The sequence below is a fragment of the Nomascus leucogenys genome, chromosome 7b (assembly GCF_006542625.1).
Source record: "Nomascus leucogenys isolate Asia chromosome 7b, Asia_NLE_v1, whole genome shotgun sequence".
NCBI classification, from domain to species: Eukaryota; Metazoa; Chordata; class Mammalia; order Primates; family Hylobatidae; genus Nomascus; species Nomascus leucogenys.
In genome coordinates this window covers 66826552-66844903 of record NC_044387.1, presented here as the reverse complement: position 1 = coordinate 66844903, position 18352 = coordinate 66826552, and the positions used below count along the sequence as shown (strand labels likewise).

The window sequence follows — 18352 nt, the reverse complement described above, 5'->3', positions numbered from 1 at the left end:
GATTTCAAAATTATCCACTCCTGAGTTTACTTGGAATTTCAAGATACGAACATACAGTTGAGATGCTCAAATCCATCTAAAATGTTGATTTTTAAAAGAATTCTTAAAATTTTGGCCCAATTTTTTAAAAAAAGGATGGAGAGTACCACTTTCCCCCATAATACCCAAACCTACAAACTCAGTATGGAAGGTGCGAACAATATCATATTTCCTTTTTTATCTACCCCCATAAGGTATAGCACAGTGCCTGCCTACAGCTGTCATCCAATAAATGCTAAATTGATTTCTGCCGCCACATTCTGAAATCCCCACTCCCTGGCCACCTCTCGCATCTTTTAAAGGAGGGACATAACAGGTATCAGAGAGGGCTCTCTCCACGGTCCTGTCATACATGGCACATACCACTCTCACCGTCCACTCTTGCATTTTCACCCCCACTCTGGCTAATTGGACTTTAACAGTGAATCTAAGTTAGTCGGTCAACAACAGAGACACAGCTGTACAGCTGTGTACTGGTGGTACGACAGACAGCAGCGACTGGAATTAAGGTAGTTGCTGGATATTCAGACCCCAGAGGTCAGGACTAACCCTGCCATTCTTAGGTGGCATCTACCTCCACAATGGTCAGGGGCAAGCTTAGGGAAGACAGGCAGAGGCACACCACTCAGCACACGGCCTCCTGAAACCAGGTCGGTGAGGAGAAAAACTGCAGGTTGTCTTCCTTTCACCAACAATTTCTTTTTGTGGAGAAAAAAAAAATATAGTTAATGCAGTTGGGCTGTGGGGAACAGCAAAGGCCACAGCATGGGCTGGGATTTACCTCTGAATATAAGAGCTAGCCAGTACTCTGGAGGATCATCTGCTTGGAGGACAAAGGTCAGTGCAATCATGGGCATGTCTGCCCCCAGTAAGGGAACATTCTGGATCTTTGGCCTGGAATGCTGTACTGAGATCACCCAAGAGTCAGTGATTATCAAAGACAATTTTACCCCCTAGAGGTTGCTTCTATTGTTACAGATTATTATAGCCTCCAGGGCGATAAGCCTTACACAGCAAGTCCAATGCTGCTGCACTTTTAGTCCTTAAGGAAATCCCGTAAGCATTTGTTACTATTATTAATTAAGCATAATTAAGCACTCCTAGCATGCATTCCATATTGCCTTGAGCAGAAAGCTTCAGATGTAAACCATCTTTCAATAACATTCCCTTCCTGAATGCTGAGATGAGAACATGAAAATCATACCACATGTCTGCCATCTGTATTTGTACTTGTCAACAGCTCTGTTTTGGGATAAACAGTTTTGAAATAAGAATCAATTCGACTTGTTGGAAGATTAGCCAAGGAATAGCTCAAAGACCAAAACAGAACATGAAGTCAGATAGTCTGAAAATCGAGCAGAATTTTGTTTCTCGCTAAACATTGTTTTGTCACAGCCCAAAAGAAAGAGTGTGGCAGCCAGGGTTTGGGGGCACAGAGACAGGGAAAATGTATGTTCTCAAGTAAAAAATTCTTCAACCTGGAACAAATGTCTTCGCTACAATGCAACTAGAAATCATTCACTGACCTCGAGGAGACTACAGTTAAGAACAAAGCAATTTTAGCATTTACGCTGTTTCATGGTTCTACTATGTGAAGGTATACACAGGGGACAACTTGAGCAGGTCCCAGTGCATAATACAGTCCTTTATTACCATAAAAATGACAGCATTTCCCAAAGTCGATCTTGATTAAAAGTAGTTCCATGGTTGAAAACAGTACTCCACTGTAGAGCTATTAAACTAGAGAGATGGCAAGGGGAAAATAAAGACTTATATACCAAAGGGGAGGTCAGGGAAGAAGTTAGAAAAAATAGGATGCTACAGATTGGTGGGAGACTACAATGGAACTGCTTTTAGAGGTGGCTGATGTAAGTGAATGAAGGGACACGATAACCTGGCAGCCCCACATATTCTACAAAACAAATGAGAACATGTACGCTCCACTTGGAGAGCCATCCATTTTCTTCTTAAAAGAACTCATTTATAAAGGAGCAAATTGGTGATTTGTATTTACAGACTGGACCTTTTCCAAGCCCCTGTCAAGAAGTGATATATTATTGAAGCATAGCATAAAGTGTTTTATTTCAGTGTGCACACGGTAAAACCCTGTGAAATGTTTCTGTTCACCTTTCCCAAGTTATTAATTAAAAAGTAATTGTTTCCAATTACTCTGATCTTTAAAATAAACCAAGACAAAACACTACATATACCTCTCCAGAATCAGCACTGCCCCTTCCCTCTCTCCTTCTTGATCCTGCCCCCCATCCTTCAACCAAGCAGTTGTTTCAAATCACACCACCGGCTCCTGAAATAGGAATGCTATTTAGATTGGGGAGGGAGGGAAGAGGAAGTCCAATACAACATTCACACAATTGTCTGGTATTCATTCAACCACAGTGCCCAGATATATTTGTTGTTCCTAGAGACAGCGTAAAACTGTTTGGAGAATAAAGCAGGGTTGTGGAAAGCTCATTAATGAATTGTGAAAACCGTCTCAGTAGGAGTCATATAACCAGAGGAGCTGCCTTGTACCAAGCAACATAGAGCCTGGTGCTCTGTTCCTGGACAATGTCACAGGCAAATACAGTTGATTTTTGAGAAAGGCCTCCCTATAGCCACTTGCTAGGCGAGTTAGGAAAAATTCTTTCCCAATCTCAGCTCAGCAATTAGAACCTGAATTATGTTTATAAACTCTAGGCTTTGCTTTAATATGACTGTGAGAGATGTACAGGAATGGCCCCTCCCCTACTGTGTTCATAAACTGAGAGAATAACGTTGATGCCAATGCTCCTGAAAGGGAGCAGGGAAACCTAAAAAGTCTAATTGCATAGGAGATGCAGGGGGACTGCTGACAGGAGGGCTTTCTCCTCACTGAAATCTTGTTCATCTTTAGGATTTCTCCAGCACCTCAGTTCAAATTCCCACTCCTTATGTGCAAGTGGCACTCTTAGCTTTCCAATTCTGTTTTCTATTTAGGTGACTCAATCAGTGGCTGAACTTCTAATCCTGTGGCCCCTTTTTGTAGCTTCAGAATGAAACTGGATGCCTTTGTAGAACATATTCACCCATGGATTTTGTATGAACAGAAAAGGATGCAATAAAGGAGGATACCTCTAAAATGTTTTAATTATATGCCCATACAATATACAAAATATATGCATCATTTTAGCTGGACAAGAAAAGCAAGTCAAATGAAATGACACTCCTCAAAACTGAAGTTAAATTATCTTGTAGGAAGAGGTGTATTTTGTCTTTTTTTTATTATTTTAGCATTCTGTACACTGACAACGAGGTAAAAGAAAACGACTGAAACTTAAATGTGAAAGAACATTTCACAATTAAATCCACAATTGTATACATTTATCTTACTCACATGTCAGTGAAAAATCACCAACTATTATAAAAACAGGACAAATTGTATCACAAAAGAAGCAAAAATTAGAAAAAATTCATTAAAAATATATCCAACTATGAAAAACATTGCTCTCTTGGTGTCTTCACATCCGTCTCTTCTGTGTACTGATGTACAACACTGAAAAGAAAAAAATACATAAATTGAAATTTAAAAAACCCTGCTTGTAAGTATACATAGTAGCAAGTTTAAAAGCCAACAGACTTTGGTCTGATACATGTGATGTTTAAAAGGAATTCTCGCCGGGCGCAGTGGCTCACGCTTGTAATCCCAGCACTTTGGGAGGCCGAGGCGGGCGGATCACAAGGTCAGGAGATCGAGACCATGGTGAAACCCTGTCTCTACTAAAAATACAAAAAATTAGCCGGGCGTGGTGGTGGGCGCCTGTAGTCCCAGCTACTCGGAGAGGCTGAGGCAGGAGAATGGTGGTGAACCCGGGAGGCGGAGCTTGCAGTGAGCCGAGATTGCGCCACTGCCTGCACTCCAGCCTGGGCGACAGAGCGAGACTCTGTCTCAAAAAAAAAAAAAAAAGGAATTCTCATATCATTCAATTAACTCTAGAAGTACTGTAAGACTAGTTTTATGAATCTACACCCGGGTTTGATGTCTTACAAAACTGTCCTAATCTCATCCATGTGTCTCATTGACTCTTTAAAGTGTGACCAGGAAGATAAAATAAAATATATGTGAAAGTCCCATCTAAGAATGCTTTACAGTTAGAAGTATAAGAATTATGCTTTTCAGGGCTGAACACGGTGGCTCACACCTGTAATCTTAGCACTTTGGGAGGCCGAAGCGGGTGGATCACTTGAGCTCAGAAGTTGGAGACCAGCCTGGGCAACATGGTGAAACCCCGTTTCTACCAAAAATACAAAAAATTAGCCACACATGGTGGTATGCACTTGTAGTCCCAGCGACTTAGAAGGCTGAGGTGGGAGGACTGCTTGAGCTTGGGAGGCAGAGGCTGCAGTGAGCTGAGATTGCACAACTACACTCTGGCCTGGGCCACAGAGCGAGACTTCATCTCAGGAAAAAAAAAAAAAAAAAAAAGATGCTTTTCAGAAAGTAAACCAGTAAATTTAACCAGGCTAGATCTCAAATTAAGAATAAACAACACATTTTCATCTATCTCCCCAATACAAACTCTAAACTTGCTGTTTACCTTCTTAATTGCAACAGGATAAACAAGAGCTAAGGAGTTTATTTTTTATTTTTATTTTTTAATGATACCAAAGTCCTTATTCTGAGTTCCCGTTAAAGTCTCATACTTCGGTGTTACCCAATGTTCTGCTTAGTGGTCCTCTCACGACTACCAACATGAACTCTTAGGATGTGTGGTCCGTAGGAATGAAACAAAATGAAATGCTTGGGTCACTTTGGCCAAACTAGGGGTGGTTCTCCCTTCCACCTTCCATGCCTACTTGGCTTCTGAGAGGTCTGCTCAAAGCGAACAGTAAGGTGTCTTCATCAAAGAACACAGCACAGATCAATCAAATAAGTCAAGATCCTCTTTAAGAGCCAATCATGTGAACTTGGGAGTCTAAAGATGAGTGTCACTGATTACATCATGGGAAATGTGACATGAAGGGAAGCATCAGAATGCCAGTACAGCACCCCCCAACCCTGCCCCCCAAGTCCTAGGGGTAGTGTGCACGTTAAAGGATCTACCCTATCAACACGCACAGAACCCAACCTGCCGGTGACTGCTGCCATTAGCTGTCTTGAGGTGAGGCAAGATCATAACATTTCTTAGGAAAAAGAGGAGGTCAAATAAGGATATGAAAAATAGGATAAATAATTCTATAAATAGAAAGGACTAGAAAGCCAGGAAATAATGTATGTAAAAATATGATATAAAGGAATAAGGCACTGTAAGCACAGGGGACAGACTCTATTATAAAAGTCAGAAAGTTTAGTTTATAGCAAAGAGATCCAACTATTTAGGGGGTTGAAAACATCCAGAATTAAAGAAATCAACAAAAAATCTGAACTCAAGAATCCCAGAGTTTCATCTGGAAGATGGAACCAAAAAGTGGGGTAATTCTCATAATTCCGATATCTTTCCCTCCCCACCAAAAATACAAATATGACTTTATTATAATTTTCATTTTTAAACTAGGTACTTAAAAATAACTATAAAAATCATAGCAATTTATTAGTTGTTAAAAAACTGAGTAACTTTTTCTACTTTGCCATTTTTGCCAAACTGAAGGATGCAAATCTGCACAGAAAGCATCTGAATGTTTAATAGAGAAGGGACAAATAGGATGAACTGCCAAATTATGCAAATCAAAGACAGCAGGGAAACGGTGCCCATTCTTACAGCTCCAACTTCCAGGCTACAAGAAGCAGGAATATGTGTTGGGGAGACATACTACACTATATTCGAGAGAGCAGGGTTCTGGGTCAGGAGAACAATGTCCCTCAGTTCCTCATCACTAAAGGAAGGGAAGGAGAGAATTTTAGTTTCAAAATTCCATGAAGTATCTACAAAATAACTGGTCAAACTGAAGATCTGACATATAAGCATTTTAAAATAATCAAGCCTAAAACTGGACTTTGAAATTATCTAGAAAACTCTTTGGTGATCTGGATTATAAATAGAAAGGCTTATTTTGAATGCTGTACTGTAGGGTGAAGAAATGTTACCATTGTTTCCTCGGATAAATGCATCCCCATACTTATTCTTCAGTTGTCCATTTACATATTCTTCTGTCTGCTCCAGGGCTATATTCATGTAGCCATCCAAGCAAGCCAGGACCCCTGCAGACATATTTAGTCAAAAAGAAGATATACAAGGCAAGTAGGAGTTGAAAATTACAGGGTATACCGTAGAGCAGACAATCTCTTTATTCATTAGCTCTTAGATGCTTAATATAAAAATTCACACCATAAATGAAACTCAACAGCTTAAGCACAAAACAACTCTATGCCAATCTGAATGAAGTCTAGGAAGGCAGTCACGCACCCACTACTACCCGGTAAAACAACAAACTGTCACTTCCCTCATGGTACATATGACCACACGGAAACTTTTAAAGCATTCAAACAAGTAAGAGAATAAGACTATTCCAGCAAAAATACCATTCTTTGAAAGCTAAGCACAAGGTGGGCAATTATGCATGAACAAATGATCCTTGCTTCCAGTGGCATTTCCTACTTTAGCCACTAAGTGAAATACGGGTCTGGCAGATTTATTTCATTCTTTTACAACATCTACTGCAGCAGATGAATGTACTCCAGGGTTAAAAGGAAGTCTCCACAATCTGTTAAAATAATAGAAGAGGAGACAGCAGGTGCTCCCGAAAGAACATCTTAAAGCTGTGACTCACAGTGAAGAGCAGCTTGAGAATATAGGGCAACATATTGCATTATAACACATCTTGCTCTGTTTTGTTACAGCTATAATATTTTCCAATCAAAACTAATAGAGAAAATGGCCAAAAACATTCGAGGGAGCTTTCAAGGAAACAGTTTGAGTGAATCTTTAATTGTGTTAAGATGGTATAAATTTTGTAAAATTTGACCTGACAATCTTTTTCAAAAGATGAAAATCTGTAAGCCTCTAACTCTGTCTCTAATTTAAAGTGGTATTTTCTAGAAAAAAAAATTTAAGAAAAAACAAATACTAGATTCAATTCAATTAGTCGAGTCTATAGTTTCTCATTTGATGTCTTAACTTCATTAATATGCTCCTCACTCTCTGCCTCTGCCCCCATTATCCTCTAAACAAAAAAGTTTCCTTTCAAAATTGTGTGTGTAATGACAGCAAAAGACATTAATCTACCAGAATTCTGCTAGAAGCGGTAAACTCTCAAAGAACCAGAATGGATTGTGAATAATAAAATTATTTCCTAGCAAAAGAAAGCTTAAGCTACAACTTTAGCTCATTTCCTGCTGTATTATTTTACATAAAAACCGCAATTATAAATGAGCAAGAAAAATCTGAGGCACAATATGCAAACCTGTTTGAAAACTAATGAAAAGAATTTTAAAATGAAATGTCCAGGCTGGGCACAGTGGCTCATGCCTGTAATCCCAGTACTTTGGGAGGCAGAGGCAGGCAGATCACTTGAGGTCAGGAATTCAAGATCAGCCTGGCTAACATGGCAAAATCCCGTCTCTACTAAAAATACAAAAATTAGCCGGGCATGGTGGCGGGTGCCTGTAATCCCAGCTACTCGGGAGGCTGAGGCAGGAGAATCGACTGACCTTGGGAGGCGGAGGTTGCAGTGAGCCAAGACTGAGCCACTGCACTCCAGCCTGGGTGAAAGAGTGAGACTCGGTCTCAAAAAAGAAAAAAAAAAAAAAAGAAAAAAAGAGTTCACTTCTAATTAAAATATCTATTCTCACAGCAAAGGCAAAAACAAACAAACAAAAAACAAAAACCTGCCCAGAGGATTAGAAATACAACCCTTTCCTTCCATGAGATAAACTACTATACATAACCAAAAACAAGACATTTTCTCAAAGAGAAACTGCTACAGAGAGTTGTTGGAGTTTTGTTTTTTTTTTTTTTTTGGTATGTTGTTGTTTTGTTTTGGGGTCTATTTGGTGTTTTGCAAACCACAAAATAAGCACGTTCCTTTAGTAAGGCTATCTAATAGTATAAAACATTTTGCTTTAATAGTATAAAGGCCATGAACAGACATTCATAAGAGGAAAAAAAATTATGGTTACTATCCATGTGAAAGACTCCTGAATCTCACTAGTAAACAAAGAAAATATATGTAGAATGAGATACTACTTGTTGCCAATTAGATTGGAAAAGATGAAAAAAAACTAATACAAGAGTTACTGAGAACATGAAGGATAAACGCAGGTTCCCTGATGCAGGGCCATGGAATACTCTCTGACTTGTAAATCCTAGCCCAGGGAACTGATTCTAAAGAGATGTTTGGTCAACTTCACAATATACGTCAAAGTAAAAGAGTTGTTTATAGTGGCAAAAAACTGGTCAACACCTAAATGTCCATTAATAGGAAATTGGTTAAAAGTAAAAACAAAACTATGGTACAGTCACACAAGAGATTCCTATGCAGCCATTAAACCCTCTATATTGTCACAAAACTAAATGTACTGTTTCAACGTTTAAAAAAAAAAATCAGGTTGCATGTACAGTTGATTCCATTTATGTCAAATTATGCTTAAATAGATGTCAAAATTGGTAAACCATCTCTGGACAGTAGCATTGGTGATCCTTGGCTTTCTTCTATATACTTTTCTCTATTATTTCCTTTTACAATTCTAAAATTAAAACAAAACTAAAACACGTATTGCCTTTATAAATAGAAAAATTTTCCCTAAAGAGTACAGAGAAAAACGGTCAGGCTGGTTCATCTCTTCAATAAAGTGAGTACTGAGAAGATATTGAACACAATGTCCTCACTTTAATCAACTGTCAAACAGATTAAAACCCCTAGAAGTCTATTACTTCCTATGGGCCCATCAAAAGTTCGCAGGTGAGAGGCAGTACATGGAGACATTACAGTACCTCAGTATTCCGTATGAATCCATTAATTTTACTATAAAAATAAAATTAAACTGGAGATATGTTATTAATGTCAAGAAGCTAAAGGAGTACATAATCACCAGAGTGGTTTCTTAACAAGGCTTATGAGCCGAGCCTGAACTTGAGTCCTAGCTCCTCCGTTACTAGGTGAGGATAATCAATAGAGATTTCAAAGGAAAAAACTCAAGAGATTACTATGATTATTAATTATTCAGAAAAAAGACCAAGAAAAGGCCACAAAACCCTGTGCTATGGTTTGAATGTGTCCCCTCCAAAATTCAGGTGTTTGACAATGGGACAGTATTAAGAGGTGGGGGCCTTTAAGAAGCAAGCACACCATGGGGACTTGCCCATTAATGGGATGAAGGCCTGCATAAAAAAAAGGCTTCATGCAGTGTGCTGGTTTGCCCTCTGCCTTCTGCCACGTGAGAACTCAGCATTCCTCCTCTCCGGAGGATGTAGCCCTCGCCAGACAACTGAACCTGCTGGCACCTTGATCTTGGATTTCCTAGCCACCAGAACTGTGAGAAATTAAACCTGTTGTTGAAAATTTCCCAGTCTAGAGGCGGAGCTTGCAGTGAGCCGAGATTGCACCACTGCACTCCAGCCTGGGCGACAGAGCGAGACTCCGTCTCAAAAAAAAAAAAAAAAAAGAAAAAAAGAAAAGAAAAGAAAATTACCCAGTCTAGTGTACAGTGCTCACGTGACAGGTGCACCAAAATCTCAGAAACCACCGCTAAAGAACGTTATCTATGTAACAAAAAAACCACCTGCACCCCCAAAACTACTGAAATAAATAATAAAAAAACGCAAAAAATGAAAATAAAAATGACCCAGTCTGTGGTATTCTGTTATAGCAACCCAAGAGACCACGTCCCTCTGCTAATGAATCAGTTATAGCTACACCTGTCAAATATTTCAGGTAACTTAACATACCTTGGCTGTGGAAGATAAGAAATTCAGTAACTTTAAAAAATGGAATTTGAAACTATTCTTCCTATAAAATTAATTTCGAAAGCATTGCAGCCTCTTAAAAATAATATTCTCTCCAAGAACAGAAAGACATTTTTTTTTTTTTTTGAGACAGAGTCTCACCCTGTCACCCCACACATTATACGTTATATGAGTGGGACATTCAGGTTGTAAAATGATACTCAATAGCTGCTTGCCAATCTTGAATACTCCTGCAAAAACAAATGCTGCTGCACCAAGAAGTTCTTCAGTTGAGTTGTTCACACCTGAGTTCACTACGAATACCTGGCTATTACCAGGGAACTTAGGCACATATGATCTCAAAGCAGAGATGAGACAGAAGTCACACAAATCACACTGAAAGGCAGAAGCACATGCTATACTGTCAGAGTTGTCCTTCTAAAAGGAATGATCTGAGGCAGAAAAAGATATATGCATAAAAACTACTGATGACCAGTACTTTTTTGATCTATTGGGTATATTTAAGAGGTTAATAAAAATCAGTAAGTCACATTTACTTATTCAGTTACACCAGTGAGGATGAAACATGAAAGTATTACCTCGATAATCCACTCCAGAATTTAATTTTACCACAACTGGTCGTCCAATGATTTGCTTTAAGAAGTCACTAGGGGTTTGCTTCCGAAGACTCATTTTAATAATCCTAAATCAAAATATGAAAAGGAATAATAAAAGGTAAAGACCAAAGCTGATTATTCAACAAAACCCTTAAAGCCCTTAACATACTTAACAGAAAATGAAGTATCAAAGGACCATGTGAGAAGACGCATATTACTCCACTGCTACTACATGACAGCTAACATGTTTTCAGTACTTACTATGAGCCAGATACTAAGCTAAACATTCTACATGCATTATCTTATTCAGTTCCCACAATGCCATGGCATAGTCTCATTAGGGAAAGTCCTGTGTTTACAAAGCACCTGCTCTTAATCACTTATCATTACTGCCTGACACATAGTCAGTATACCCATTACAACCACTACCACTTCCATTCAGTGAGTGGTTGGTTATTTTATGCAGAGCATTCTGTTAAGGTCTTTGTAAACACTATCACATTTCATCTTTACAAGAACCCTGGGAAGAAGGTCTTAATACCCTCATTTTGCTGATGAAAAGTAAAGGCACAGAAAGATTAAATAATTTGTTCCCGAATGTGATGGAATATTCAAGTTCAAATCAGCCCTATTTTAAAGTCTGTATTATATAGGATAGACACATTTATGAACAACTGATGCCTAAATGGTATCTCTGAAAAGAATTATAATCTAAAGGTAATTTTGAGTGTACTATATGCCATCACTTTTCCAAGAACCTTATATGTATTAATACATTTAAATTGCTCTACCCTAAAAGGCAGGTATTGTTTTTATCCTCATTTTACACATGAAGAAAAAGACACAGATTAAACACTCTGCTCAAGGTCACACAGCTAGAAAGTGGATAGCCACCGCATACTTTTAATCACAACCTTAAACAGCCTTCTGGAAGTCAATAACACAGCCAAAGATTTTTAATTACTCTATTATGACTATAGCAGATATGTGCTCTAAATAATGAAGAAAAAAGTCTTAAAACTCAAGTATAGTAAGAGTCCAACATAGAAAAAGAGATAGCATTACACACCCAAATCAACAGCATCAGACACGCAAAGCTGCACATCACTCCTTTCAAAACGCATCTTTTCATATAAAATAGCTCTTTTTCAAAATATGTTGGCAAGTTAATGAAACAGTTAAGCAAAAAACTGAGTAAAAATATTTCAGAAATTAATTTTTCTGTTTCAGTCAAATTCAGCATCACTATTATTCAGCAGCTATATAGCACTGAGACTTAAAAATTAGTATGGATACAGTATTTTAAGGATTCCCTTCAAGAACTCAAGCTGTTCTTTTGTTTTCAATGCCATTTTTTCATTAAACATTCTTCCATTATGCTTATTTCATTCTAAGTCCATACACTCAATAATCTGAGTCTGTGTGGAGAAGGATTATTTGGAGATGTTCTCACAGTGAATTCATACAGGATCAGCAGTTGTAGTAAGCTGGAACTCTAGGTTACTGGGATCAACAAATATGTACATGTACATACTGAGCAAGGAAATTCAAAAACATGTCATACACAAAGGCTCTGCCCTTAAAGAACTTAAAATCTAGGAGAATTTAAACTCATTTAAAGAGTGTGAGTAAACAAACGCAATCGTAATTTAAGTAATTTTCTTTAGCCAAGAAAATTCAACATCCTAAGTCAAATAAAAGAAAATACAAATTTCAGAAATTATTTTTGAATTTTGGGCTATCATTTGGACAATCTACACTGCCCCCAAGGTTTGAAAGATGTTTTTAAAATGCGATAAAGTAATTATTTTGCTCAACAAATGTCAATTTAACTTTTCCATTGAATTTCCTGCTCATTTTTTTAGCTCCACAATCTCAGCAGATAACTACAATTACAATTACTATTACAATTACAACTACTATTCAGGACAACCACTTTTCATTCAGGACTCAGATCACACAGCAATTTTATTTATACTGTTCTGAGTACAAAGTGAAAAACTACAAAATAAATACTGTAACAGATTCAGTACCTTTAATGAGTTTAGTGAAAATATACAAATATTTCCATTCATCTATAAACCGCCTTACGTTTTGAACATGTGCTGTTTTGAGGCTGAACACATCTAGAGAGAATATTAACTCTGAAGGCCTGATACTCAGAGATGAGTCAGGTTCATTTCCTATCACAGATGCTAAATCCCATTATGCCACAGTTTCATCATATATAAAACTGAGATAAAAGTAGCTATTTTGTGTTAAAAACCACTAAAATGCTTTGTAATGCGATTCTAGTTCACAGAGATATTATTAACTACTTTAATTATTACTAATTTCACCTACTCATAGAGTATTTACAATTTCAGATTAAAAATATTTGAAAAGCAAAAGCTGGAAAGAGTTAATAACTGTCAGAAAAAAGAATGCAAATCTTGACTATCAGTTGCTTGACAGTATAGGTTATTTTAAAGGTATTATTAATTTCCACACCTTTTTAAAAACACAGATATGTTCTTCTAAGCTCACCAAAGATAATGCCTTGTCCATTATGCCTTATCGGTATTCCAATTAACATCAATCTCTTCCTGAAGGCAATCAACACTTCCAACTTTCACGGAGCACCTGTCAAGTTCAGGCACACAGGACTGGGGAATATAACATAAAGACAAGGCCTTAAGCCCTCAGAGTTTACATTCCAGAGAGGGCAAAAAACATGTAAATGGAGAATTTTACAAAGGTGATATGTATTCTGACAGAATTGTGCACAAAAGGGCAGAGAACACTCTCTTACCCCAGGCTTGGCAGATCAAAGAAGAATTTTTGGAAGTAACACCTGAGCTGAGTTTGAAGGAAAAGGCGTCACTTCCCAGCTGAAAGAAGAGAAGTCAGAAAAGGCACGGAACCTGTGTCTGGGTACAACGTAAAATCTACATAGGCAAGGAGGAGATGCCTCTGCAGCAGGGAGCTGTGCCACATTCACAGGGAGCACGGAGTTGAGGCTCTGGGTCAGTTTCCCAAACTTGAATCATTAGGATCAGCTGGAGATTCTACTCAGTAGTTCTGGGGTAGGAACCAGCAATCTGTTTGAACAAGCCTAAGAAATAACTGGCAAGGGGAAATACTGTTGTCAATGATAGGAAACAGGGGTTTTAAGCAGGAACTTGCTTGGGTTCCACTCTCTACTTTCCATAGCAGAGTGGAGATGCCCATCTCACCTACTTTTGGCATCACACAGTTTGGCATTTGATTTTATTTGCTATAACCTGTTGCTATGCCCTCTTTTGTATTCTTTATGTGGGTCTTTTCTCCCTCAAATTACTGTAAGCCACATGACAAGACGGGCTCACAAGCTTCTCATCTCTTCTCTAGAATATCTACATTCTACTAAACCTCTTGGAAAAAAAATACTTCTAAGGTTATTTGGAAAAGAGTATATGAGTTGCCTCAAACACATTTTATCCATCACTTTAGGAAAGCCGTATCTTTTACATTAGTCTTCATTAGGCTTCCTTGGTACTCCCTGTTACTTGATGACTTGCCCATAAATCCATTTTGTATGAGTAAATTGGTCTTGACACCACAATTTTTCCCATCACTTGGCTCAAGTAATTTTAAGTTTTCATCTTTTAAATTGGATAAGGCAGAAGGAACAGTTCTGACAATTTCTGAAGCAAGAGATGAGTCTCTTGAACTATAAACACATAAGAGGAAAAAGACCTTTCTTCAGGGTCACCCTGGTAAAACTTCTCCTTTCAAAATTAAAGTCATAATCACTCTCTATACCTCCTCTCCCTCCCCTGACTCCTACTCAGGGTTGTTTTAAATGACCTATTTTCATAAATGACTATTAAGTCAAAGGCAGTATATTTTCTGTCAGAAGCTACTGAGAGGTCTAGTATGAAAACATCTGCAAAGTGCCCTGCAGGGAATTTTTTTCTTTTTGGTAAAAGAATGAAGAAAAAAAAGAACTTTTATTAATCCAACTATGTGCTACCAGCGTTAGATTCATAAGCAATTTACAGAGAAACCCTGTGAGATGGAAAGCAAAGCCAAGGCTGACCCCAAAGCCCAAGCCCTTTCACAGGTACAGCTGCCCTTCTGAATATGTTAAGATTCTCTGGTTAAATCTTGGGGAATCGCAATAGAGATGGTGAGAAATCCAGTTGGAGAGTAGCAGCACTGGGGAAAAAAAATACCTAACGTGACAAAGTGCTGTAAATTAGCCTCAGAGAAATACAATGGACAAACACAAAGAAATCTATGTCATGTGATTTGAGTTATGCTACTGAGCAGAAGACATGAAAATCCTTATTTCTTGGCAACGTTTACCTGTAAGTTTTTACCTACTCCTAGTGTATTTACAGTTGAGGGTGAAAAAAATTTGAAAATAAAAAAAATTGGAAGGAAACATTACAATCCAAGTAATTGCAGCACTAGACTAATAGATCAGTGTCTGAGAAGGCAATCAGATACGGAGAACAGCTCTCTAAATCCTCCCTTCTGACACAGTGGAGTGCCTCGCTGTCTTTTGAAGGCTTTATACCAACCCCTCCTTCCTGAGCAGCAGGGGCTACTTCTCTCCCTCTCTCCCAAAAGCGAAGTGAGTCCACTCAGAGCACCTCTTTCCACTCTCAGTCATGGCCCTTATCAGGCTGTTTCACAATTTTTCCATTTGCTGACTGGTCTCCCGTGTGAGTTTTAAGCTTCTTGGGGACAGGGAAAATATCTTACTCACTTGGTATCCCTGGTACCTGAGCACACTACCCAAGTCTGTGGAAGAGACATTCAAGGCCAGTGCCAAGCAAAATCCCTGTCCAGCCCCCACCAGCCCAAACTATGGATACAGTGACTAGTAGGATCATGCATGTACTTCAACAAATACTAACCAAGTAATCTCTATTATCACCACCAAAAACGGAGAAAACAACTGTTTCTGTCATTCAAGAACCAGCTGTTTCCAAATCTAGAGATGCTTGTTAAAATGCAGATTCCCAAAGTCTACTCAGGTAAAGGCACTGTATTTTACATTTTATAAAGTCCTCCAGATAATTTCTATAAGCAAATGGTTCTCATCTAGGGCAGTCCCCCCAACCCCGCCCCACCCTGCTCAGGGACATTTGGAAATATCTGGGGACACTGAACTGTCATGACTGAGGAAGGTGGTCCTACTGCTATACTAGTGGATAGAGACCAGGGATGTTGCTAAACATTTTACAACTAACAGAACGGCCCTCACAACAAAGGACTGTCCAGCCCAAAATGTCAATGGAAGTTGAGAATCTCTGCTATAAGCCCTAAAAAAAAAATTAAAAAATAAAAATAAAAATAAAAATAAAATTGTTCTTTGGTTTTAAAGTGAGGAGTTTTAAAGAAATCTCCAAGGTACAGCAAATGATAACCAAAAGCTACATTCTAACCAAATGATGCAGTATAGATTATAATTAATCAGGGATGTTTTATTCTAACATATAGGGAACTTGAAAACAACTGTCAAAATCTTGAAAGGGTTGCCATTCTAAATAATGGATTTCTAGTCTTGGCCATGAAAATGACCACTTTCCAATTTTTCAGTGTTACAGGTCTCTCCGATGATTAAAATCTGTTAGTATACTTTTAAAAGGAGAGAATAATCCAAGTGATGTAAACAAATTTTTAAATTCTAGTATCTACCATGCCACAGTTCAGTGAGAGACTGCCTGATGCAGCACAGAATACTCACTTGGGAGGCAGGAAACCTGAGTTCTAATCCCAGCTCTGCTACTTAATTAGCTGTGTGACTTGGATAACTCATTTCACTTCTCATGGCCCCAGGTTCCTCATCTGCAAAATAAGGGAGTTATGCCAGATGACCACTTAACATTCAGGTAGTCTAACGCATTAACTCCAGTGACACACACACACACACACCACAAACATAAGCCTCTCAAGATTTCTGCACAATATTCAAGCAACTAAAATTGCCAAACACCTCTAAAACTTTTTTGGAAAACACTGCAGCAATGTGTATGAAGGCCTAAAACAGACCTTACAGATGACAGCATCTAATCTGATAATTTCACTTCTGCGAATCTAGTCTAAGGAAGTAATCTAAAAAATAGGTGGAAGAAGTTTATCAAAGTATTATCTGGGATGCTAAGATAATGCAAAAATTCAAAAACAATCTAATGTCCCACAATTGGGAAATGACTGAATAATTTATGGGACCTACACTGGGACCCACAATGATGGGACAATCAAAAGAAGATGCAAAATTAGAATAATATTTACGAAGAGTTTTTAAATGGAAGTGGAAAACTATACTCTGAAGTGATTAAACTTGTAAACTCAGCTCAAGTAGAAGCTAGCACACACAAGAGAAAACGATCGTAGGTGAAAGGGTTCAGTCAATATTATTTTCTTCACTAAAGTCTTCTATGTTTGCAATTTTCTACAATAGTCACGTATTACTAAAAGCAGTGGGGTAGGGTAATCCGCATCATCCTAATCCAACACACTTTAAAAATGCCTGCTATGCAGGTGTGCGGACACGCGTACGCACAGAAAACCTCGGGCGATAGGACTTAAGACCATACAACCGGTTCCTCGACCTGACAACTCGGTAAGACAGGCGAGTCCAGCCCTTAACTCCTGTGGTCAGGCGCAGCCACCCCGATGTAGGGGAGGGTTCGCGATTCCCTGAAGCCCTGGAAGACTGGCGAAGCCTAGGCCTGGGTGCGCCCGGATCCTGGGATTAGCGTCGGGGCTCCCTGGGGAACTTCAACAACCTGAATTGGTCTCGGACGCCAACTCGGTGGGAGCCGGGACGGTGCCGCTCCTCTCCGCGCAGTCTAGGCGCCTCGCTGAGGGAGGTCCCGGCGCCCACCATCAGACCTATCCCGGCCATTCCGTGCGCGGAGAGCTTGGACGCGGCATTTCGCGGGGACCCGCCACCCAGCGGCCCCTTCCCGGAGCCCCAGCCCGTTCCCCGCAGGCCCTTTCCGGGGCTGCCTCGCCCAGCCTAGGGCCGCTGCAGCCGCCACTCCACAGCGCGACTGAACACTGGGGCACCGAACCTGGGGCTGCGCCCGGCCCCGTCGTCGACCCGTGCAGCTGTGCGGCTCACCTAGCGGGCGGGATCCAGAACCCTCACTCCAGGCGCCCCAGGAGCCTGGCCGCCACGGATGATCCCAGCCAAAACCGAAAGCGCCGAGGCGGCGGCACTTTTCTGCCTCAGCCAATCAGTGCTCTTCTGTGCTACGGCAGCCCGCTGGGGCCGAAAAAGCCTGTCAGCGCCAAAGCGCGCAAATCCAAGAATCCCGGTTTGTCTAGTAGCAAAATTGGTGCAATGGAGTTCCTCTAACAGAAATCTGAATACAAAACAAATACAATACAAAACAAAAACAAAAATCCAGGAAACTAGAAGTGATCTTTTGGGCAGGATTTATTTACAGAAGTGTAAAAAATAACTTGAAGTCATAGGAAACTGGAATTTACTGTTTAAGTAACAGCATTGTGTACCCAGAAACGTCCTTGAATAGTTTAAAGCAAATAAATAAATAAATGAAACACCTCAAGTCTTTAAATCTACCTCTGGATATTGATTAAATGTGTGAAGACTTAAGCCATTTTAGCAAGAGACTGTTTCCATGGCCATGTTAATTGATACAAAAATAATCAAAATCACTCAAGTAACTCCAAATTATAATGACATTAATTGTGTTACATTACTAGTTCCTGTTGGAAATGGTGTGCAGACTTATTTAAGTGCTACTATGGGAACTTGGTTTGGAATTTTGCATGAATTCTCAATACTCTTTCTATTAATGGAATTGGAGGGGAAAAAGAAGAGAACTGTTACAC

At 39.2% G+C, this 18352-nt stretch overlaps 2 protein-coding genes across 6 annotated transcripts in view; both read right to left on the bottom strand.

Annotated features, from left to right (window-relative positions):
• The window catches only part of REELD1 (reeler domain containing 1), a 43885-nt gene extending 40408 nt beyond the window's left edge, over positions 1 to 3477 (bottom strand). For 2 of the 3 annotated variants that reach the window (XM_030816208.1, XM_030816209.1), the window contains exon 1: positions 2250 to 2673. The gene's annotated coding sequence lies outside the window, so the exon portion shown is untranslated. Of the gene's footprint in view, positions 1 to 2249; positions 2674 to 3412 lie in introns of those variants that run through there. The other variant, XM_030816207.1, reaches the window with a different exon arrangement.
• On the bottom strand, positions 3146 to 17743 carry LSM6 (LSM6 homolog, U6 small nuclear RNA and mRNA degradation associated). Of its 3 annotated transcripts, XM_030816210.1 has the most exons (5): positions 17616 to 17711; positions 16233 to 16333; positions 10496 to 10599; positions 6101 to 6214; positions 3150 to 3571 (listed from the first exon to the last, which is right to left on the bottom strand). In XM_030816210.1, the coding sequence occupies exons 3-5, from the start codon at positions 10587 to 10589 to the stop codon at positions 3537 to 3539; spliced, it is 243 nt and encodes an 80-aa protein (XP_030672070.1). In that variant the 5' UTR covers positions 10590 to 10599; positions 16233 to 16333; positions 17616 to 17711; the 3' UTR covers positions 3150 to 3536. The 3 variants fall into 3 exon arrangements, with proteins under 3 accessions (XP_003257824.1, XP_030672070.1, XP_004088560.1); XM_003257776.3 differs by lacking the exon at positions 16233 to 16333 and having other exon boundaries at positions 3146 to 3571; positions 17616 to 17743; XM_004088512.3 differs by lacking the exon at positions 16233 to 16333 and having other exon boundaries at positions 17008 to 17711.
• Between the last annotated feature and the right edge of the window lie 609 nt (positions 17744 to 18352).